Source organism: Dasypus novemcinctus, chromosome 19, assembly GCF_030445035.2.
Source record: "Dasypus novemcinctus isolate mDasNov1 chromosome 19, mDasNov1.1.hap2, whole genome shotgun sequence".
Lineage (NCBI taxonomy): Eukaryota > Metazoa > Chordata > Mammalia > Cingulata > Dasypodidae > Dasypus > Dasypus novemcinctus.
Window position 1 is genome coordinate 38,353,861 of NC_080691.1, and position 25,091 is coordinate 38,378,951.

The following is a 25,091-nucleotide window of genomic DNA, read 5'->3' on the forward strand; positions in this document are numbered from 1 at the left end:
TCTCCTATGTGGGGGACACCCCTTTGTGGCACGGCACTCCTTGCACGTGGGTCAGGAGGCCATGGGTTTGAACCCTGGACCCTCCACATGGTAGGCGGACGCTCTATCAGTTAAGCCACGTCCGCTTCCCCAAGGCTGCTACTCTGGAGCTGATGGTCTAACCTAGGATAATTCTCTTTGCTTCTCTGAACCTGTTTCCTTGTCTGCATTCTCAACCTTTCCTGGGGCGTATTCATCTACACTCACAGGTAAAAGGCTTACCTCAGTGTTTGGCACTCAGTGGGCCTACATTAATGGTGGCCACTGGTATTCATCTGCCATGTGACCTTAGAGACATGGTGTTCTCTGCCTTGCATCCCTCTTTTGCAGAACGAGAGCCCTGGGCTTCCCTCTGGGGTGGGGATGAAGCAGAAACTATCATGTGAAACAAAGTGCAGAGCAAGTTCTAGGTAGATTTATAGTGAGACTAGGAGAATAGGTTTTATCATGACTGGGACCAATATGGGGTTCAGCAAAGAACCTGAGATGAGAGACACAAACAAAGTTAATTAAAAACCATCACACAGCACAGCTGAGGGCATGCCGCACTGTGGATTGCTCAGGGAAGCTAGGAGGAATCTGCAGACCTTGCAGTTCAGGTCCAGGGCCCTGTAGGGTTGAAGGGAACACATCCTCTCCTCCAAGACACTAAGGGGCCCATGTCTCCCTGCTCTGGCATCTAACATGACTATGACGACCTGGACTCTGGACCCTGCTGCAGGCCTGCCCCTGCCTTGCTCAAAGCATCTGATCAGATACAGTACAAGTGGCCATCAAAGATGGGTCTAGGCCTGAGACTTCAGACCCAAGAAAGCTAGGATCTGCTTGTTTCTGAAAGGTCTCCTTTCAGATCCAGCCAGTCACCACTCCTGCCCCCTAAGTCACTCTCAGGGCATCCATTCTCTTCCCCACCAGGACCACCCCCTGGCTCAGGCACCATTGCCTCTCTGGGGTATGGTACTGGTCTCTCTGCTTCCCCCCAGTTTCATCCTCCTCAATCCATTGTTAGAATCTGCCTTGACCTTCCCTGGCTTAAAACAACCAATTGATGTCAGACTCAAGATATGAACCTGGGCATATTTCTCTAGACAACCCAGCCCTCCACCCCCCAAAGAAAATCCACAGAACATCCACTACTGGTACCCCGGTACAATCAGCTTTAAGCTCCCCTTGCAGCCTGGTCCCTGCAAACCTCTCCAGCCTCTTCTTTCACCCTATTCCTCACGATCACGGGTTCTACTATGTTCCTGCCCCTTGTCCCCACCTGTTAGTGGTGCTCCTTGGTCTGGCTAACCCCAACGTGACCCCTCCAGCCATGCCCTATACTTCTCTTATCACAGCTCCCGATACCCTTTTGTGTGATTACTGCTCAACAGACTCTTTCCAGCTCCACAGCAAGCAAAGCCGGGTCAGAGGCTTGATCCTCTGCACCCACATGGTAGGGGCTCAATAAGAACTGACTGGACAAAGACATGAAATGCCTGACGAAGGGCCGGTGTCAGGCCCTGGCTCAGCTGACCTAACTCTTTTCAGCTGGTCAGCAGGAACGTGTAACTCTCATATGGGAGGAAGGAAGGGCTAGTCAGAAAGATGCCTACAGGGTCAAAACACACTTGTCAGCCACTACAATATCCTCCATTCCCCTAAAAGCGGAAACAAACAAAATGCCCAACAACATAAGACTAGCTTAGCAAATTTCAGTGCCGCAGCGCCACAGATTAATACCGAGGCGTTAGAACAGTGGCGAAACGTTTATGATAACGCCAAGTGAAAAACAGGATGTAAACTTTGACTGCAGCCACATAAAACATGTGCCTCTGGATAAGGATCAGACACACACAGAAATGTCACTGCAGAGCTTCTGATAAGATTATTTCTGCTTTCTTTCCCCCACGGGGGGGGGGTGGCGAGAAAAATCATATTTAATTATTTTAAGTCATGGGAGAGAAAAAAGGGCTTTTTTCTATACTTGGAGCTAATGCTCTTCCCTTCCTAAGTTCTAAAAGGCGTGGTCAATTTCTTACATGAACAACGAATCTGTTTTCCTGATTCCCAAGGAAGTTCTGGGTCATCCCCACAACCCACTCTCTGGCCTCCAAATCCCACCCCCCACCCCTGTACAGAGCAAGAGGAAGGTCAGGCAGGGAAAAAGGAGGCCAAGGCCCACAGTGAAACAAACAGTACCTTTCTTGGTGGTGGTGAAATATTTTGAGTCAGTCATTTTGGTCCCTGATTTGTGGCCGGATTCTGCAAGACAGAAGAAAGGGGTGGCTTTCAGTTACTTTCATTCCATTTTCAGTTATGGTGAAGAGGAGGAGAAGCAAAAAGCCCCAACCCGCAGGGGTCAGGGAAAAGTGCTCCTTAACTCTTCACCAGGCCAAAGATCTGTTAGAGAATGGCTGGTCAGATTTTGGAGGGTAATTTTGAGGGCTCTATCAGACTTTTGAATGTATACACCCTTTGAATCCAGCAATTCTACTTCTGGGAATCTCTCCCTCCCACAAAAAGATCTGCACAAGGGTATCTGTATAAGGGTTTTCCAGCAGCATAATGTCCATAACATCGCACAACTGGTCCTAGCTTAAATGTCCATCAACAGTGGAACAGTGAAATATTCTGGAGGAGTCCACAGACACTAAGGCACGTAATCACCATCCCAGCAGCCCTTAGGGTGGCTCTACTCTAAACGCTTCACACATGCCAACCCATTCCAGCCTCATCCCAGCTTCATGGAGTTACTATTATTACTCTGTGCAGTCAACAGAGTTTGGAAGAGGCCGAGTTTAACAAGCCAAGTAGTTTCTTCTCTTCACAATTTTTCTGAGTTTCTACTACAGCAATATGTACTCTCTTTCTCTAGAGAGCTTGAATACCCTGAAGACTCTACAGCATTTCCCAAATCTATCTGACCAGTTTTCTCAAAGCAATTTTGAGACATCTCCTAGTGCATGGTGTGAAATGCTGTTCTAAGACAACAGGATAAAGAAAATCTAAAGACTAACTCGTTCATTCAACAAACATTCGTTGAACACCTATTATGTACCTCAATAGTTCCTCCTGGTCAAGGGATGACAGATAAAACCCTACCAATGAGGTGGCTGTTTTTAACCCCTTTTTACAGATGAGGAAATCGAGGCTAAGGGATGTTAAGTAACCTGCCCAAGGTGGCTGGGGACCCATCTCAGGTCCACCTGAACTTAGTGCCTATCCTCTAACGATGAAGGAATCTTGCTTCCCCCATGTAAGGGAGGAAGACAGAGCCCTGGTGATGGCTAAATCCAACCTTGAGACTTTTAACGGTAACCTTCAACCCTATCTATAGTTTCGCATCATAGAGAAAATGACCCAAAAAACAATTTGAATGGAGAAAGTTCATTCCACTTTGTCCCTTCTATTACCACTAAGAAGGGACTCAACTCTGTAACCCATCAACATCTTTTCTCAATCTCTTCCACAGATTAGCGGCAAGATGAGGCTACTGGTGCAATGGATATGAACCATTACTTCTAAAACCTCTGGAAATGAAGCTCACAGCCCCTCTGCAGCCCAGTTTAAGGTTAAGCTTATATTTATGGCAGGATGGCATCAGGATGTTTCCCACACTGAGAGGTTTTATTTTGGTGATAAATGGGAAACACATACAGGCTCTGGGCTGCCTTAGAGCCTTTGTGGATTCTGTTAAAGAATAAAGGATTCAGTGACAAAAAGAGTCTTGAGAAAAAGACCCAAGTCTTTTCTTTTGCTTTGCAAAGTTGAAAAGCAGCGATGGCACTTTTCCGTGGGAGCCGTGAGAATCGGCAGAGGAGCCCCCGTGTCTGGTGATGTCAGTCCTGCCGGGGGCCTCTTACCTGATGGCCCTCAAAGTGTGAGTCAGGGCTGGAGACAGATCCAAAGCAGCCTGGCTCCTGGCTCCATCCCCCTCCCCCTTCACACCCAGCCCAGGGCCTGGCATGCAGCGAGTGTTCAATTAACAATTGTTGGAGGAAATTAAAAGGGGCCAATGAAAATCTTGGGGAGCATTAGTGTGATCTGACAGCTCTGCTATTTAGCATTTGCTTCCAACATGAATGTGTTTACATTAAAAATTTTTTTCTCAACTTTAACAAATGTTCCACACCAATACAAGGTGTTGGCAGTGGGACGGAATATGGGAATCCTGTATTTTATGCATGATTGTTCTGTAAACGAACTTCTCTAATATGGAAAAAATATATATATTTTTTCAGAACACATATAAATCTATTTCTCAGAGAAATCCCGCCAATGTAAAGGTTCTTTTTGGAGACCTGAGAACGAGCATGTAAATAAGATCATGGGATTTCTTCCACACAGTAAAGGACTGTATGATTTCAGAAGTCACAGACTTGGGAGCATATCAGGTTGAAGTATTCAAAATATAAAAGTGCCCTCTTTCTCAAGGTTAGGAGTTGTCTAAATGGAGGGACAATTGGAGGTAAAAGGGGCTAAGCATCACAGGCCACAAAGATTTACAGAAAGTAACCTATACCCCCTCATACACACATTACATGTAGAAGGAAGTAAAAACAAACAAAAAAAGACAAACATTAACCTAGATGTCTAACCTCAGTGCTGCCCAAGAGGCCTCCAGCACAAGAAGCTGCCTTCTCCAGCAGAGGAGGTGGCCCAGGTCTTTTGCCTTATCTGCAGAGGCACAACACATCTAGATGACGTAAATTCCTAGCAAACACCTGCTGGTGACAGATTCGAGTTGTATGCAGCCGATGAAGTGGAAGGCAGGGGAGAGGCTTCCCTTTTGGGGAGATTTAAAGCAATACAGTTTCAGGGCCAACTAGTACATTGTGATGGTTGCTAATATTCCTATAGCATTGAACTTTTTTTTTTTTAATCACAGAGGTTGTAGGTTTACAGAAAAATCATGCAGAAAATAGAGCTCCTATTACCCCCTCCTGTTTTCCCTATTAACACTTTGTATTTGTGTGATATCTTGTTACAATTGAGGAAATAGTATCATTATACTATTAACCATAGTCCATAGTTTACATTAAAGTTCACTGTACAGTCCTATAGTTTTGTTTTTTCTTTTAAGCACTGAACTTGTGATGACGCTCTTCTTTTTACAGATGCTAAGCAAGTGTTCAAAAATTTCAACTGCCACCAAGGGCACTGGCACTGCCTCCTTTTTTCTGCAGTATCTATTTCGCATATCCTTCTGCAGAGGGCCCAAAGGGACCGATGATGCAGAAATCTTCTTCTTCTGAAGTTGTTTTATATACAGAAAATTAAACTAGAGGAGGAAGGGGAGGTGGAGAAAGTGAAATGCTTTTAGAAAGCCATCCCCAGAGCTGGTTAAAACACATTCACAAGCAGGGCTTGCTCCTTCATTAGCTACTCAGTAGCTACTAGCTAGTAGCTACTGAGGTGGCAGCTCCTTGTGTCCCTTCTCTGCTACGAGCTTCCTTGTGCCAGTACCAGCTCTTACACTTGCCTCTCGGTTAGCAGTACAGGAGAGAATCTTCATTCTTTTTGTGGGAATGGGAAAAAACCCTCCATTTCAGCCCTAGAGGAGCTCAGACTGATGGTCTTCCGGCACTGCTGAGCTGTCACCCTACAGTGTGTCCCTACCCACAGAGGCCAGAGGAGCAGAGGCCGTGTTCCTTGACTAAATCTGATCGTGTATATGAGCCACATTTGCAAACAGGCAGTCAAGTGAGGCCAGAAAATCTTAGGGTTTGGATTCCATCTTTGGAAGTGGCAGGGTGCTTAAAAAAAGCAGTAAATTGAGGGCTTGTGTGATGAGTCACCTTTGCTAAGGAGAGCATTCTGGGCTGGGCTCGCCCTCAATCTCAGGCTTTATGGGCCAAGGAATGCCTCAAGGGAATGGCATGGTCAAATGTTAACAGAGGGACACACCTGGAACTACTGGTTTAAGTCTTTGAGAAACCACTGCTGCCCTCCCCACCATAAATCTGCCTTCCCACACCCACACTCATAAAATGATGACTTTGATGTCACAATCCTAGGAGTACTCCCTGATAACCTAACTTTTTAAGCCATGTTTTAAAATCCTACAGATATACCTGCTTCTCCCTGCCACATGTTTAAAGAAAAAGAACTGGGTAATAGAATTTCTTTATTTTCTAGAATTATAAAGAGCTTGGTGAGATTCACTGATGCAATGGCCAGGACAAAGATGTAGTATACTCTGGGAAGCGGACTTGGCCCATTGGATAGGGCGTCCGCCTACCACATGGGAGGTCCGCGGTTCAAACCCCGGGCCTCCTTGACCCGTGTGGAGCTGGCCCATGCGCAGTGCTGATGTGTGCAAGGAGTGCCATGCCACGCAGGGGTGTCCCCCGCGTAGGGGAGCCCCACGCACCAGGAGCGCGCCCCGTAAGGAGAGCCGCCCAGCGCGAAACAAAGTGCAGCCTGCCCAAGAATGGGCCACACACATGGAGAGCTGACACAACAAGATGACGCAACAAAAAAGACACACAGATTTCCCGCTGCCGTTGATCAGGATAGCAGTCACAGAAGAACACACAGCGAATGGACACAGAGAGCAGACAACTGGGGGGGGGAGGAGGGGAGAGAAATAATAATAAAAAAGATGTAGTATAATCTAAGAGTAGAAAATAAGGTCCCAGGGGGGGAAAAAAGGGGAAAGAAAAAATTTCTCATTAAAAATATTCTCATCTATTTTGGTAAAGGATAGTGGCAATGTTAGTCCAACATTGTGAATGTAATTAACACTACTGAATTGTATTTTTTTTTTTAAGATTTATTTATTTATTTCTCTCTCCTTCCCCTCTCCCCTCCAGCTGTCTGCTCTGTATGTCCATTCCATGTGTGTTTTTCTGTGCCCGCTTCTATCCTTATCAGTGGCAGCGGGAAATCTGTGTCTCTTTTTGTTGCATCATCTTGTTGTGTCAGCTCTCCGTATGTGTGGTGCCATTCTTGGGCAGGCTGTACTTTGTTTCACGCTGGGCGGCTCTCCTTACGGGGCACGCTCCTGGTGCGTGGGGCTCCCCTACGCAGGGGACACCCCTGCGTGGCAGGGCACTCCTTGCGCACATCAGCACAAGGAGTGGGCCAGCTCCACACGGGTCAAGGAGGACCGGGTTTGAACCCTGGACCTCCCACGTGATAGGCGGATGCCCTATCCATTGGGCCAAGTTTGCTTCCCTGAATTATATTCTTGAAAGTGGTTAAAATGGGAAATTTTACATTGTATATATGTTACCAGATCAAAAAATTTTAAAGTAAACCACAGAACTGTACAAAACGAAGAGGGAACCCTAATGTAAACTATAAGCTATATTTAAAATATAATTATAATAATATTGGTTCATCAATTGTAACAAAAGTATCACACTCATACCAAATGTTAATTATAGGGAAAACTAAAGGGAGCTTGTGTGGGAAGATAATTGGGAACTCTGTTCTTTCTGCAGTTTTTCTATAAATCTTAAACTGTTCTAATTTTTTAAAAAAGTTAATAGTTAAAAAAAAAAAGTAAATTCTGAATACCTGGAAGTGTCAACAACTGAAAAAACAAAAAATTCCCATTTTGGATTTTATTTTATTTTATTATTATTTCTTTAAAGATTGATTTATTTATTTCTCTTCCCCCTTTTCCCCCGCCCTGTTGTCTGCTCTCTGTGTCCATTTGCTGTGTGTTCTTCTGTGTCCACTTGTATTCTCATCAGGTGGCACTGGGGATTTGTGTTTCTTTTTGTTGCGTCATCTTGCTGCATTAGCTCTCTGTGTGGTACCACTCCTGGTCAGGCTGCAGTTTTGTGTTGGGTGGCTCTCCTTACACAGGGGCCACTCCTTGCTCAGGGGGCACCCTTAACGCGGGGGCATCCTGCGTGGGCTGGTACTCCTTGTGTGCAGCAGCACTGCACATGGGCCAGCTCACCACACAAGCCAGGAGGCCCTGGGTATTGAACCCTTGGACCTCCTATATGGTAGGCAGAAGCTCTATCTGTTGAGCCATATCCACTTCCCCCCATTTTGGATTTTCGAGTGAGCCTGGAGTTCAGGTTAGGTCGTTGGGTTGGGGGTGTGAGGAGGGAGACACAGGATAAAGACGACTTGCACAACATTTTACAATTTTTTTTTGAGTTTTCAGATTTCTACATATAATTTAATGAACAGGAGATACAGAATATACTTTTTTGTGTTTTAAGCTAATAAATTGAATTCAAATCTACAAAAACAACATTAAGAAAAAGTACTGAACATATTCCAATTTCTGTACAAGGTCTCAAAATTGCTAATAACTTTTTTTTTTTTAAGGAAAGAGGATCGAACAGGAATTACATATACTTCACCTCTATAACTTCTCCCCGCTCCTTACAATGGGGCAATCACCACCTACTGCTCGACTTGTTCTACATGTTTCTTCTGAGGTAGGACAGGGGATAATGTGAGGACGAAAGCACACTGACAAGTCTAAATGTAAATATCATAAATATCGTGGGCTTCCGTTGATATGAAGTTCCAGAATAAGAAGATGTAAAACTAGCCTCCTGTGACAGAAGTCAGATCCATGGCTGCCTCTTGGTGGGAGGACTCACTGGCAGGGGGCGGGGGGCTCTAAGCACCCTCCAGGGTGATGGGAACCACCTGTACCTTGATGCAGATCCCAACCAAACTGCACCCTTAAGAGCTGAGCAGTCCACTTGATAGAAATTAAACAAATATTTGAATTAAAAAAAAATAAAGACATTAAACCCAGTGCTGGAAAAGAAAAATGGGAGAACAGAACATTATATAATCCCAAGGTAATATTCTGAGTATGACATAAAATCTAGAGGTCTTAGAAGATCCTTGAATTCAATTATATAAAAACAAAATTTTCCTGCATAGCCAAAAACATAATAAAAAGTAAGAGCATATGATAAACACACAAAAATATGCATCACATTACAGACAAAAGTCTATTTTTCTTAATATAAAAAGTGCTACAAATAGGAAAACAGTAAAGGATGTGGACGGTTCACAGAAAATAAAGCACAAAGGCTCTTAAACATATCAAAAGATGTTCAAGTTTACTCATTAAGAGAAATAAAACTCAAAACTACAACAAAATACCACTTATCACCTACTGGATTGGTAAAAACTCCAAAATCTGTTAACACCCCATGTTGGTGCTGATGGGAAATAGGCACCCTCCTTGGATGCTAATGAGAGTACAAATGGCTACAACCTCTGTAGAGAGCAATCTGGCAAGAGCTATCAAAATTATAAATGAGGGAGTGAGTGTGGCTCAAGCAGTTGAGTACCTGCCTCCCACAAGGGAGGTCCTGGGTTCAGATTCCAGTGCCTCCTGAGTAAAGAAAAACAAACAACAAGCAGAACAAACGAGAAAACCAACTCAGGGAAGTCAAGGTGGCTCAGTGGTTGAGTGCTGGCTTCCCACATACGAGGTCCCAGGTTCAGTCCCTGGCCCTCGGTAACTAAAAAAAGACAACAACCATCAAACAAAAAAAATGAATTTAAGCACCCTTTGACCACAGCAATTCTGCTTCTAGGAATGTATTCTATTGTACTAAACTATGAAGGTACAAAATTATTTATGAAACATCCTTTGTAATAGCAAAATATTATAAACACCTTAAATGTCTATCAGCAGAGGTTGGGCTAAAAAAATTTTTGACCCAATCATGAAAAAGAATGAGGCAGTTCTACATGTACTTCTATGCAACGTTCCCCAAGATATTAAGTGAAAAAGGCAAGATGAAGATGCAAAAGTATATGTAGTATACTAACATTTCAACTAAAAAGGAAAAACATGAATATTAATAAAATAATTATACTTAAGTGTTTGCAAATGCAATAACTATCCTTGAAAAGGAAAACAAGAAAAGTTAAAAATCATGGTTCCTCCAGAAAAGAAGCTGAATGACTAAGGGATGGGTGAGAGACTTTCACCTTTTTCCTTTATGTACCTTGGGAATTTTGTACTCCATGCATGTATTACCTCTTTTAAATATAAAATAGTTTAGAAAAATTGGTACATCTACCCCAAACACTCTCCCAACCCCTGTGCTCATCCTTCAGCTGTCAGCCTCAATACCATTTCCTCAGAGAAGCCTTCTCCAGACCCAATGGGGCAGCGGCCTCACCAACACATGACTCAATCGTATCCTGAGCTTTTCCATGGCCCTTGTGACACCTCTAATTTGGGATCTGTCCTATTTTATGCTGTCAACCCAGTGACTGGTGGTGTGCCTGGCACATTCCAGGAGCTCACCAAATGTATGCTGGCAAAATGAATGAAGAGACAGGTTCCCAGAGAAACTACAAAAGCTAGGGCCCATAATACATCAAGACAAAAGGACTCCTTGAGCAGCGACAGTGAAAACTGGGTCGATCAGCAACGTAAGGCTTTGAAGTTAATTTTCAACAAATATGGCAAAGCTGATCCAATGCCAAGAGGGCTGCCAGCAAATCTGGCTTTCTACCAATAGCTCTGTGACCCTGGGCAAATCCCCACATCTCAGGACCTTACTTTCTTCAATTATCAAATGAAAGAATTTAACCAGATCAACGGCTTTTCAAATGTCCCTCCTCATTACACTGTCTAAAATAGATAAAAGTGGAATTGTTGGTTGAAGTAAGGGTAGAGGGCCTAGAGTCTGGCTCATTCTGCTATACCTGCTTTTCCTCTTCTCTCCCAAGGGCCCTTCAGACAATCCAAGGTTCCATAGAACAAAATCTGACAGTCTGACAGATCAAGTCTTACATATATTTCACCCTATGATTCTACGCTAGAGGGAGACCCCATTTCCCCACCAATGGATGCTCTCCCCCAGGTATCAAACAAGAGGAAACAGAGAAGGATCATTCTAAGAGTAAAACACAAGATATTTCCAAGGAAATGAAAGAGAATAAAGTCTGACTGCAGCTAGAGCTGGCAAACCTTATTAGGTCTTTGGTGGGAAGGAAAACAATAACAAGCCAAGGAGGAAAATGTTTTAATTCCCCAAATGGCCAGCTGATGTCCAGGGAAAGAACTTTTCTTGTCTCAGGGAAGTGATTCATAATAGAGTAGTCCACGCTCTGCAACTGGATTTGAAGGTGAAGTTGGCAGCCCTCGCTCAGTTTATTGTACACCATCGGCACTCAGAGAATTACAAACGCAGCTGTGAGATCAGCCAGAGAAGAAACTTCAAGAAAGGAATAAGGGAAAGAGACATGTGACAATGTCTGACTCAGCCGCCATGACATACTTCTTAATTCAAGGATATTCAGGTTGGGAAAACTGATCTCAAAGGGTCTGCATGGGGGGAGCGGGTGTGGCTCAAGCAGTTAAGCACCATCTCCCTCATGGGAGGTCCTGGGTTTGGTTCCCAGTACCTTCTGAGAAAAACAAAAACAAATGAAAAAACCAACTCAGGGAAGCTGATATGGCTCTATGGTTCCAGCACCGGCTTCCCACATACAAGGTCCTGGGTTCAAAATAAAAAGTCTGTGTGGGTGACCTTCAAAATCAGTGCTAGAGCTGTCAACGTAAAACCCTTATCAGGTGAACAGATGTTGAGAAACCTATTCCAAGGCACACATTAGCTCAAGGACAGTCATGACAAGCTAGGAAAGGAGGAAATAAAAGGCGCTAGGGCAGCACCATCGTTTCTTCCTTTGGAACAGAAAAGCCAAACTCTGATCCTATAGGTTGCTATTCCAGCCCTGCCTCAAGGGCAGACATTGATTTCTTTCACACTCACCTTCTCCATGCCCTGCTCTAGATTGGGACCTGCCCTCACAGAGCTCACAGTTTGATAGAGATGATTCTACTTGCCTCTGCTCATCAATAAGAATAGCCTTTCTAAGAAGGAAAAGGGTCCTTACAGGTGAGTCCTCAAGTTCACTTTACAGACAGGGCAAGAGTAAGGCCAACTCAAAGGTTAAATAAGGTGAGTCAGTAGTAGAGAACCCAGACGCTCCCTCTGACAACGTGTCCGCCAAACTGAGATGGGCAGGCTCTTCAAGAAAGCTCAGTAAATCTGAGAAAATCAGCCATGTTCTTTTTCAGTCTTGGTCTTAAGTTCAGAACAAAGATAGCGGTGATAGAAGTAGTGGTGGCAAACAGATGTGCACCCTGGGTTAAGCACTATGCAAAGAACTTTACATGTAACCCTCACACTAATCTGTGAAGATGGTATGAATAATATCACAAATTTACCAGGGAGAAAACTGAATCCCAGAGAGGTTAAGGCATTTGAGTGGAGTCACACAGCTAGAAAAGTGTAATGCCAACCCTCCATCCCTGCCCCATAATGATGTTCCACCTGTCCCACCTTGCCTAACAAGGCCAACTCCTCATCTCTGAGTGCCCCTACAGAAACATACACACTCCTGGCTCAATGGTACATGAAATGGGTTGTCACACACCCTGCAGTTCCTCAGCTGTTGAATTACAGGTTATTTTAGGGCCAGCCCATCCAGGTTGGACAGCAGTAATGTCAAGTTTGATAAGGTGCCTACTGAAAGCAGATCTGGATTAGCTTTCCCATTATGGGTCTCCTGGGATTTGGAAAAAAACTGATTAGTGAAAAGTAATCTCCTGAAACCCACTAGCAGTTAAAGACCTCAAAAGGAAAAGGAACCAAAGGCAGATAAAAGCCATACATGAATGTTCTTACATCAACGCTGAGCTTCTCAAACCTTATTCTTGTATCAGACGCCAGCTCTCAACTAATTTACCATTAGTAATATGTGGAAAGATCTGCCACCAAGAAAAAGAAAAGCTCCCTTGGACCTGGCAAAAAAAATCAACTAGGGCTTCCTCTTAACAATACCTACGTTAATAAAGATGATGAAAAAGAGGCCAAAGAACAAGGATTCTCAGCCCTCTTTTGACCGAGAATCCTTTTCAAACTTTCCAGTGAAAAATGTAGCAATCGGTCAAATGCAAGAATTCCTGCCTGCAAAAGATTGAAATATATATCACAAGCCCACACCAGCTGCCTGTGTCATAAGCCTCAGAGACCTAAGAAAGAATTCTGAACAGAACTTTGTTACCAATCACAACCAAGTCATGCTCCTGGCAATCTCAGTTTTCCCACTTATAAAATGGGAATAACTTCTAAAGATCTGTCAAGGGAAGTGGATGTGGCTCAAGCAGTTGGGTGCCTACCTACTACATGAGAGGTCCTGGGTTCGGTTCCTGATGCCTCCTAAAAAGAAGACAAGCACACAACAAACAGACACGAGAGCAGGCAGCAAGCACATACAATGAGGGGGGAATAAATAAATTGAAAATAAATCTGAAAAAATAAAGACCTGTCATTTTTGCAGCACCCATTAAGCACATATAACAAGGCAGAACACTACTCCGGCCTGGACTGCCCCCTAACCCTCGAGGGGAACAGTAAGAAAGTAAACCAAGTCTTTTTCCACTAGGGTCTTACAGATTCAGGTCAGGTAAAGGACTGTCCTCCAGGTAACTGCCACTGAAGTCCAGAGGAGGGTTCTGAGACAGGTGGAGCATCAGGGAAGTCCTGGATGAAGTGGGGAGTGGCTGGACATGAAAGGATGGGTCAGATTTAGAAAGGGAGAGGAAATGAGAGGGAGAATACCCACAAAATGCCTACAGGAGCAAGGGAACAAACTGAGAACAATCAACCCGCCCCCCCCCCCCCCGCCCCCCAAGAGGGCTGGCTGGGGAGCAGGCTCTGTGCTGAGTGACTGACAACCCCTGTCTCATTTAATTCTCCAGACAACTGTTTTGTTTCCTTGGCTACTCAACCAAATGCCATGCAGTGGGTTGCCTTAAACAAGCTCATGGTTTTGAAGCTAGAAGTCCAAATCAAGGCATCATCAAGGCAATGCTTTCTTCCCAAAGACTGGCATTCTGGGGCTGGCTGTCGATGATCCCTGTTCCTGGGCTCCTCTGCCACATGACAATGCACTTGGCAACCTCTCCTGGTCCTCCCCTTCTCTTCTGGATTCTGCTGATGTTCAGTTTCCAGCTGCTCCCTCTGCAGCTTTTTCTTGTCTGAATTTCATTCTACTTATAGAGGACTCCAGAAACAGGATTAAGATCCATACTGTTAAACTGGCTCACACCTTAACTGGAGTAACCTCATCAAGAGGTCCTACTTACAACAGGTTCACAACCACAGGAATGGATTAATTTTAAGAATATGTTTTTCTGGAATATATAGCTCCAAACCATCACAGTAATAAATCTCATCATTTTTTTAATTGTCTTTTTTTTCAAAGATACATAGATCACACAAAATGTTACATTAAAAAACATAAGAGGTTCCCATATACCTCACTCTCCACCCCAACCCTCACCCCTCCCACATCAACAACTTCCCTCATCAGTGTGGCGCATTCATTGCATTTGATCAATACATTTTTTTAAAAAGATTTATTTATTTATTTTCTCTTCCCTTCCCCCACCCCCGCCCCAGTTGTCTGTTCTCTGTGTCTATTTGCTGCGTGTTCTTCTTTGTCCACTTCTGTTGTTGTCAGTGGCAAGGGAGTCTGTGTCTCTTTTTGTTGCATGATCTTGTTGTGTCAGCTCTCCGTATGTGCGACACCATTCTTGGACAGGCTGCGCTTTCTTTTGCGCTGGGTGGCTCTCCTTACGGGGCGCACTCCTTGCGCCTGGGGCTCCCCTACGCGGGGGACACCCCTGAGTGGCACAGCACTCCTTGTGCGCATCAGCACTGCGCATGGGCCAGCTCCGCACGGGTCAAGGAGGCCCGGGGTTTGAACCGTGGACCTCCCATGTGATAGACGGACGCCCTAACTGCTGGGCCAAGTCTGCTTCCCTGATCAATAGATTTTGGAGCACTGCCGCACTGCATGGATTATAGTCTACATCGTAGTCTACAGTAACCCATTTAAAACAGAATTAGAGATGCTGAGAGATGCTTATCCAAGGTCAAAGAAAGCACACATGTTCAGGAGTCTGTGAGACTGGCTAAAGTCAAGAACTTGGAGCAGATGAGGTTAGGGGAGGATGGATCTGTTTCAAGGTTGGTCTTGGATGCCAGGGTTTGTCAGACCCTCTCTGCAGAGGATGCAGTGGTCATGTCAAGTGGCAGCTCTCATGCTGATGATCAGTAGCATTTGATGTCGTTGATCAATCCCTCCTCGTAGAGATACTTTCTTCACTTGGATTCCAGAATGTGACACTCATACTTCACAGTCCACTCCTTCTCAGTGCTCCACTTGACCCTGGAGTGCCCCAGGGCACAGGCCTGGTACCTCTTCTTTTCTCCATCTACACTTTGTTGGGTTCATCCAGGGTCACAGCTTTGAGTCTCATCTACATGCTGTCAACTCACAACCTTACCTTTCTAGATCCAGCCTCTGCTCTGAACTCTCAGGTCAGTTATCCAAACTGTCAGTATGTCAGTATGGCTAATAGACAGGTCATATTTAAAATGATAGAAGCCGACCTCCTGCTCACTGTTCACCACCTCCCCACCCCCAAACCAGTTTCTCATGTACGCTTCATCACCCAGCTATTGCCAAACAATCTTTATAGGTTCTCAGGTCAAAATCCTCATAGTGACCCCTGATTATACAAATTCTTATACACCACATCTAACCTATCAGCCAATCCTATTGAGTCTACCTTAAAGATGAATCCAGAATCCATGAGTTGGCCTCACACTAGCTCCATCATACCTCCCTGGTCCAGGTCACCATCACCTCCATTGAGACGGATTCCACGATTCTCCACCACTCCAGAAGATCCATTCTCAGCAACAGCCAGTATGACCCCATTTCAGTGCAAGGCAGAGTGTCTATCCTCTGCTCAAACCCCTCCAGCACTTCTCTATTTCACTCAAAGAAAAGCCAAAGTCCCTTCAATGGCCTCATGGTCTACAGGCCCTAAATGAGATACATACACCTTCTTACCACACCCTCTCAGCCATTACATCTTTGAATTCCTTTTCCACTCTGCTCCCCATTTCTCCCTCAGCTCCAGCTACGTGGGCCTCCTTGCTGTTCCTTGAACACAACAGGCATGTTTCTACCTCAGGGCCTTTGCACATGCTATTCACTTTGCCAGGAAAACTCTTTCCAAATGCCTCTTTTAAGCCTTGACTCAAATGCCACCTTCTCAACAAGGCCTCTCCAGACCACTTTATTTAAAATTGTACACACCCAGTCAATCCTTACTACCTTCTTTCCCTCTTGCCTTTTTTTTCTTCAAACTACTTGTCACCTACATGCTATAACATTTTCTTGCATTATCTATTGTCTTCTCCTTCAATAATGTACACTCCATGATGGCAGGGATTTTTGTCCATTTTGTTCACTACTGTATTCCTCTGGTACCTGCAAACAGTAGGCACTCACTAAATTCGTAGTGCTCAACTCTCCTCTTGGGCAAATTTCGTGTTTTGTAAACAAACCTCAGCCAGAGAGCAGATTCACTGTCCCCTTCACTGGGTTTGCCTGGATCAACTCTGGTTGTAAAGCTATTTTGATAATACTGGAATAGAAAATGCCAGACCCCCAAGCTCATTTTATAGCAGTAAGTGGAAGGTAAACAAATGATAAGAGAGAGAAGAAAGGACAAAGGGTAAAAGACTAGGCAGCAACACTTTCAATGGGAGAAATGCTCAGATCACTTCCTTCAGTGGGGCCAGATCACCACTGCCTGCTCCCCTGGGCAGCAACTCAGAGAGCATCAGGACCAGAGCCCAGGGAGGTGGGAAGGGACAAGGGCTGGGGCGGGCTGGGGGTCTGGTGGAGATCTTTATGTGAAAGCTCACAGGCTGTCTTCTGGGTGTCCCTAACTGAGCTCTTTTTTGCCTTTGCACTTGCTGGGCCTTCTGCCCAGATGATTCTCTCCTGCCTCCAGCCAGACTGCTCCAGCTTATCCTTCAGATCTCAGCTTCAAAAAGGCCTGTGATGACAGCCTGTCTTAAGTGGGTATTTCTCCATCTCATCCCCCTGCCCTGGTTTTTTGTTGTTGTTGTTGTGGTAACATATATACTACACAAAATTCCCTATTTTAACCAAGTTCATGTGAACAATTCAGTGATATTATACTCAAGCTACTGTGCTACCATCACCACCATCTCTTACCAAAAGTTTTTTATCACCCCAAAGAAACTCTTCATCCATTAACCAGTAACTCCTCATTCCTCTCCTTTCCCCAGCCCTTGGAAAACTGTAATCTACTTCCTGCCTCTATGGCTTTGCTTATTCTAGTTTGCAGTAGATTGAGTTACATACTCCAGAAAAAAAACATGCTCTTAATCCATTCCTGTGGTTGTGAATCCATAGTAAATAGCTTTTGAAGATGTTATTTTTAATTAAGGTGTGGCCAGGTGAATCAGAATGAGTCTTAATCCTTTTATTTAAGGCAATACAGAGAAGGGCATGGAGAGAAAACCATGAGAAGCTAGAATCCAAAGTCAAGAGAACCCAGAGAGAAATGAGAGAGCATCATCAAGTGACAGAACTCCAGGGGTCACTGGGAGCCAGTCCCGAATGCAACAGAAGAAAGCATTGCCCTGCTGAAGCTTCAATTCTGGACTTCTCCTAGCCTCAAAACCATGAGCCAACAAATTCCTGTTAAGCCAACCCATTGAATGGTATTTGTTTTAGCAGCTGGGAAATGAAAACATAGGTATTTCATATAAGTGAAATCATACAATACATATTTGTCCTTTTGTGCCTGACTTATTTCACTGGACATGATATGTTCAGGATTTATCCAAGTTGTAGCATATATCAAAACTCTGCTCCTTTTTTAGCTGAATAATATTCCACTGTATGTATATACCATATTTTGTTTATTCCTTCATCTGCTAATGGACACTTGGATTGCTTCCACCTTTTTAGCCCCCTCTCCCGCCCATTCTTATTCATACATTTAGTGAGCATCTCCCACATGCTAGAAACTATTCTAGATGCTGGGGATGTGGCAGTAAAAAAGACAGGCAAAACTCCTTTCCCTCATGAAGAGTATATCCTAGTAAAGGACAGACGTGATAAAAAAGCTAAATAAGTAAGATACACAGTATCTTAGTGATAAATACTAAGGAGGAAAACAGAGCAGGGAAGGAGAACAGGCAGCATGGGGTATGGGGATGTGTGTACAATTTTAGTTAGGGTGGCCACAGAAAGTGTCCCTGAGAAGGTGACGGGTGACAGTCTGGGGGAAGAACCCTCCAGGCATAGAATCAGCAAAGTGCAAAGGTGGGAGTGGGCCTGGCACATTTAAGGAACAGCAAGAAGTGAATGTGGCCCAAGCTGAGTGAGCCAGAGGACAGTGGGTTATGAGGTCAGAGACTGCCAGGGCCTTCCTTGCAGGTCAAGGTAAGACTCCAGCTTCTCTGAATAAGATGGAAGCTGCTGGGGGATTCTGAGCAGAGGAGTCCCAAGATCTGACTTACATTTTCACAGGACCTAGCTGCCAAGTCTCTGCTTCCTTCATGGCTTATCAATTTTTCTGATCATTACATTTGTTTTCTATGTATTTTTTCGGTCTCTCTCCCCTACTAGAATGTAGTAAACTAGGGGCAGAAACTGTCCTTAGGATAGGAACTATGTCTGGCTTGTTTACCTATCATCACACTCAGCCCAGCGCCATGCACATAGCAGGGCTCATTATCAAATGAATGAATGTTGGACTTACAACATTTCTGTCCTTGATACCCATCTCAATGCCCAGTCATCCAGCCTTGAAAGATCAGATAATAGAGATGACTGATGCAATCCCGACAGCTAGATACAGTGAAATACCTTCATTCCAATTTCAATATGCTTAAAATCCTAAAAGCAACTGGGGTGTTATAAAAATTATCTGCCCTCCAGGTCTACACCCCTACAAAGCTCAGCTGTTGAAATGGCTGAAAACAAACACTGAAGGATGTTTTAAAGCCTTTGAGATCTGATTCCAAATCTACCACCTTCCAGCTCAGAGTCCAAAAGAAAAAAATTACCTTGGGAGATCACTGACCGCACGTGACCTCTGATCATGAATTCTTGTCAGTGTGCAGTCAACCCATCATACTTTTACTTTAACTAGGACTCCCAATTTCAGGGAGACCCTCCTGATGGAGTTCAGGATCCAAGTCCAAGGCTCCCGTCTCAGAGAATTTGGGAGTGAGACTTCTAGAATCACAGCCAAGCCCTTCAGCTCCATTAAGCAATAGGAGACAATCCAAGAACAAGGGTTGGAAAAGGGGGGGAGGTACAGGGGGCGGGGTGTCAGTAGGGTAACAGCAGCTCTCCCTGGGTCTTTACAACATAACAAGTACTAATATATCACACCTGTAAAGTGGGAATTATAAATGGTCCATACCTCAGGAGTTTGTGAGTCTAAAATAAATCAATACATACTAATGCCCTTCGCAGTGCCCTGAAGCACTCTAGTGGCTGGCTGGCTGGTAGCAAGGGCAGTTCTAGAGCAGTTAATCCCACCGCTAATAGGATTCCTGTTTCCCTGGGATGATATAAGGATAGACAGGAGATCACTTGGAAAGGCTTTGAAATCCTTAGGGGTCAGAGATTCTTAACAATTCAATGCAACATTCACTTGTTCCCTCGCCGAACATTTACTGCATGCCTACTATGTGCCAGATCTTTAATTGCATGCTGGAAGCACAGTTAAGATGAAGTCTTTGCCAATGATTAATAAGAGCTGTTTACTTGGAAATCAGCCAAGTAAGAGAAAATCACAACCCAGCGTGATCGGTGCCACAGGACATCAAGAAGAGGTATCTAGCTCAGGTCTGCAAGGTGAGGGGTAGGAGAGACTGGGGACACTGTGATCAGATGGAAGTACCCAGTGCTAGTCCAGAAAAGATGGCAGGGGGAGGGGGCAGGAAATGGTGTTCAGGCAGAAGGAACAGCACAAAGACAGATATAAAGTTGGGGCTTGGAGAAGTGACAAGCAGTTGAATTTGACTAGAGCTTGAGAAGAGGTGGAAGCGTGGGGTAGGAGAGATGAGGCAAGAGAGCCAGGCACGGGTCAGATTCCAAAAGGCCTTGAATGTCTTACTAAAGAATATGAGCTCTAGCTTGAGGGCAAAGAGGAACCAACAATTAATTTTCAAGCAGGATTCTTTTTTTAAAAAAATCAATTTTATTGATATATATTAATAAAACATACAGGATTTTTAAAAAAGTATTCCCAAAATGCTTAGTGATTTTTCTCTCTGGAGTATTTGTTCCTCTCTGTTTGAAGACAGAGTACAGAAACATCATTTCTGGACAGTGGTCATTTATCAACTACCTTTCTTAGGCAAAGACCTATTGAGAAAAAGAAACACCTTCAAAGAACAGTTGCCTCCTCAGCTTTCAGATATACACTAAAGTACAAAACCCATACCCAAGCCATGTTTGCTCACTGCCAGCATGTCAGGGCGTTGGTGCCAGATGTGGGGGTTTTCTGAGAAGTGAGAAGTCAAGACATGTCAGAATTCTAGGAGTTTATTTAGGATGACTAGAAAAAGACGAAAGTCCAAGCCCAGAGTAAGCAGGACAAACAGATTGAACTTGCTCTGAAATACTTTTAGGAAATGAAACAAGAAGGGTCCAAGAAATCCTATGTACATAAAAGTTTCTGTTTGTAGAAGGAAGTAATGCCCCATAACGCAGGATTGACAGCCTTCCTTGGGCACAAGCCCCCCAGCTGGCATTGACTGGCCTAGGGTCAAGGCACCCACCACAATAGTAGGTTCTGTGCTGGCACTCTGTACAAATTTCCTCATTTACCCCCATAACCACCAGCATGTGTGGGGAGGGTAGTCAGTATTGTTTTAGAAGAGCAGGAAAGGAGGCCCAATCTCCTTTGTCCAGGTCACACTACCGGTAAGCTGCTGAGCTGAAGTGAGGATCCAGGGCTGACTGCCGGGGAGTCAGGGAGTGCTCTTTCCACTAGACCGCTGAGCACCTTCAAGCTGCTCAGGGTGAAGCCTCTGCTGGATCCCCACTCAACAGATCTGCACACAATCTCTGAGGGATCTGATTCTCTGATAACTAGTGAAGCTGCTCCTCATGACAGTTTTTTAAGAGGCTGGAGGACCTTGGTGGGCTCAACTCAGGACAGCCAGATGCTCTGAGCTCTACTCATATTTCTACCATCTGTGACAAGCCACTTCATCTCAAAACCTCCATTGCAAGGATGGGGATAAGGTGACAATATTAAGTTTCTGTGAACTCAATGGAACTAGGAAAACAGATCACAGAGGTTAAAAGGGAGAGGGACACACAACAGTAATATTTATATCACAGCTTTCTTCAGAAGCATGTGGAAATCTTCACAGATTCATTAAGGCTTATAACACCCAGGAGTAGGTTGAAAGGTAGCTGTCAGGGATACTGAGGCAGAACTGGGCAAGTAAAAGTCTGCAAATGAATAAAGGCTCAAACTCACAGAGCCTAACCCTCTGGCCATCAAACTACCTCACCATCTCCTCAGGCAAGGAGCACAGACCCTTCCCTGGAGTGCATTCTTCTATAACTTAGGGCCAAAAGATCCCCTTGGGCAGAGGTTCTTAATGAGGGTTGGCAGGCTTGAATTGAAATTTAAAAAAAAACATTATTCTTGTAGGTACATGTTGGTGTGAGTGTGATATATTTATAAAATAACACACAGTATAGTATGGACTTCGTATGGGGTACATAGTTTTCACCTGACTGGCAAAGGGGTCTGTTAAACAAAAAAAGTTAAGATCCCCAGTCCTAGAGGTTATCTGGTTCCTCTCTCTTTACTCCAGAAGGAATGCAGCTCAACCACTCTCAAGAGAGGTTCCAGATATTCCTAAATTAGCTGCATGGATAGCCTGTTTTGGGTCTCACATTCCTAAAAGTCAGGGAAAACTTCCATTCTTGAACTGAAAAATAAATCATTTATCACACTTAGAGCAACAGCCTGCAGGATTGTTTTGTCCTAAAGAAAATGAATCACGGGCTGGAGCACAAATGACCCCTATAAAGATGAGACCAGAGGCAATAGGCCACATTTTTACACAGACCCAAGTAAATAGAACAGCAGCTAAACATATTAAATAGCCCCTGAACCCGAACCATTCTCCAGCCTCTCCCTGGTCTCTGCATTTTGCAGGTCCCTGAAAGGCTGGGTAGGAATCCTGGCTCTGCCTATACTACTTGACTGACCTTACATGCGTGATTTAGCCTCTCCGTGCCTCAGTTTCCTCACCCATGAAACGGGAATAACAACCGTAGCTACCTCACAAGGACTGTCGTGAAATTTCAATGTGGCCTTGTAAGTAAAGCATTTAGTACGGTGCCTGGTACAAAACAGTGACCCAAAAACCAATCGTGATCATTCTGTCAATATTTTTAGAGTTATTACAGGTGTCTCCATTCAGTCACCTTGTGCACGTGCCGCCAAGGGGCTGACCCAAACCAAGACTAACCTTGGAACGGGAGGCACAGAGCCTCTTCTTGTCCTTTTATTCATTTTTCTTTTCAAACCTTGGCAACGAGATAAGGCCCTGAGCGACGAGGAGGCCTCACTATGGCCACAGGGGGTGGGTGTGAAGGGGGAAAACCAGAGCGCAATTTCCCCTCTGGCCAGGCGCGGGCTCCCGGAGCCTGAGTCTGGGGGCCTCTCCCGGGCGCAGGGGCTGCGGGCCTGGGGCGGCCGGGGTGCGTGCCGGCGGCCAAGGGGGCGCGAATGAATGAACCCGCAGCCCTGTCGCCTCCTCTGGACCTGGGACACCGCTTGTGCCCCTCGAGCGCCACGTCCTCTCCGTGACCTCTGACCCCGCAAACCCCTCACCTCAGACCCCCGACGCCCCGCTCGACCTCCTCTCCTGCCGCGCCGGGCTCCCCGATTCCTCACCCGCAGGTCCGACCGGCTACGCGCACCGCGGCTCGGCTTGGTTCAGCAGCAAAGCGTCTGCGGCCTCCGCCTCCGACTCTCCCGGTGCGTCCGTGCCGCCCGCCGCTCCGAGCCCCTAAGACTGTCACCTGCCGGGCGGAAGTGAGCTGCCCGCGCGCGGGCACTTCCGGTGGACGCACGGCCTGGGGGCGGGGTCAAAGGTGCAACCCGGGCCGGGGGTGGCGCCCGTGGGGCGGGGCCAGGGAGGGTTAACCCCTCCGCTGCCGCCCGGCTCTGCTCGGCAGCTGACGCGCCTAGAGTTCCTAGGACGGCGAGCCTGCTAACAGCCAAGTAATACTGGCGTGATGGAGCGGGAAAAGGTCGTGGAAACTTTGAGGTCCGTCTCCTCTTTGTGTGTTACAGATGGGGAAACTGAGGCTCAGAGAGGGCCAAGGTTTTGCCCCAGGACACTCAGTTTGTGGATAGACGATCCAAACCCTGCGCTTGCTGGATAGCGGAATTCAATCTACAAGGGAGGGGGGGGGGGGCGAGGGGAATCAGACCCTCCAAGGAACTTGTATCAAGCAGAACCTCATAAAGTCCAGTCTCCTTTTCTGCTGGATCAACCAGGACCTCAATTGCTATAGTGAGCCATCTCACCCCAGACTCTTGGTACTAGCGACTTTCTCCTCCTTCTGATCATCCCTTTAAAACATTATTTAATCGCTCTTTACAAATGTTTTGTTGAGCAAATCATATTTGCATTAGAGAAGTGAAAGTATACAAGTAAACAAAAGAAAATGTAAAAAATCATCTGTAATCCTATTGTCCTGAGATAATCATTTGTAACATTTTGGTGAATATCCTTCCATCCTTCATATATCCTTCCAAATTTTTAACTCACTAAGATATTGATAACCATTTCCCATAACAATATATATACACTTCCACATAGTATTCCATTGTATGCGTGGCATCGCTGTTCCTGCAAATGAGTCCTTAATGTTGTGCATTTAGATTGTTACCAAAAAAAAAGATTGTTACCAGTTTTTTAATATTATTTTTTAAAATATTAATAAAATTACATAGCCAAATATTTGTCTCATCTAATCTAGATAGTGTTTTAATACTTAATACTCTTTTACATCTTTAATCAATCTCAAGTCCTTTTCTAATTTTGAAATAAATTTTGAAATGATTATAGACTTACAGGAAGTTGTAAAAAATAGTACATAGAGTCCTATGTACCCTCCTGCCAGCTTCCCCTGGCTTCACCCAGTGGTGACCTCTTATATATCCATATTACAATAACAATACCAGGAAATTGACATTGGTACAATATCAAGACCTTATTTGTCAAATCCTTTTTGTAGTAGACAGGAAATGAGTAGACTACTTGTATACACACATGCCATGCTCTATGTGCTATGCACAGCTGTCTGGAGAAACTACCTTTCTCCTTATGATAAATGTTGACAAATGCCATCAGCTGCACTGGAAAATAAAATGTCTTTGGGAATGTAAAATGGAAAGAAAAGACTTACCCAAAAAACAAGCCAACCAGCCTAGCTCCTAAGCTGAGGAGCTTACGCAAAAGTGGCAGGTCAGCCGTAGAAGCAGTTAGAGCTCGATCTCAAAGGAGGCAGGTTTGCTCAGGAAGGGCTTCCTAGGGAAGGTAGCATTTGGGCCAGGCCTTGCCAAGTGAGAACGGAGTTCCATGGCTGAGATGGAAGGCAAGGGCATTCCAGGTGGAAAAACACTGCAGAGGCAGGGAGCCCACAGGACTGCCAATCCAAGGAAGCCAGTTGCCCAAGTGCTTCGGAAAGCATTTCCCGATCCCCTGCTCTGAGCTGGCCCTGGGCTGGGTGTTGGATGGACAGATGGGTGAAACAAAAGCGCTGCCCTCATGGACCGTACAGTCTGTCTGCGGAGGGTAACGGAACAGCAGGCACAAGTGTGATTGGTGCTGTGATAGGAGATGTGCTGGGGACTGTGGGAGCCCGGAGCAGGAACCAATGCTCCCAGGGTTGGAGGGACCCAGGGAGGCCTGGACATGCGGGGGGCATCTAATCTGGAAGCTGCGGAACAAAGATGAACATTGATGGGGCACCTGGGGCGTGCCAGGCACTTTGCAGAGCGTCTCGTTTGCTCCTTACATTAGCTCTGTGAAGTGGAGCCTGCTCTTAGCTCCATTTTATCTGTGGAGGAACTGGAACACCGAGTGTGTAAGTCAAGCAGCGTGTGTGACAGAGCAGAGGGCCTGATCACAGAGCCCCAGGAGACG

General features: G+C 45.2%; 1 protein-coding gene across 6 annotated transcripts in view; it reads right to left on the minus strand.

Moving 5' to 3' along the window:
• AP1B1 (adaptor related protein complex 1 subunit beta 1) overlaps nt 1-23,018 on the minus strand; it is a 55,368-nt gene extending 32,350 nt beyond the window's left edge. For 2 of the 6 annotated variants that reach the window (XM_058281605.1, XM_071209844.1), the window contains exons 1-2: nt 13,440-13,549; nt 2,224-2,286 (exon numbers count right to left, since the gene is read on the minus strand). In XM_058281605.1, coding sequence (XP_058137588.1) covers nt 2,224-2,260 — 37 coding nt within the window. In that variant the 5' untranslated portion in view covers nt 2,261-2,286; nt 13,440-13,549. Of the gene's footprint in view, nt 1-2,223; nt 2,287-13,439; nt 13,550-22,765 lie in introns of those variants that run through there. The other 4 variants (XM_004461744.5, XM_004461746.5, XM_058281603.1 and 1 more) reach the window with 4 other exon arrangements.
• Nucleotides 23,019-25,091: the final 2,073 nt, after the last annotated feature.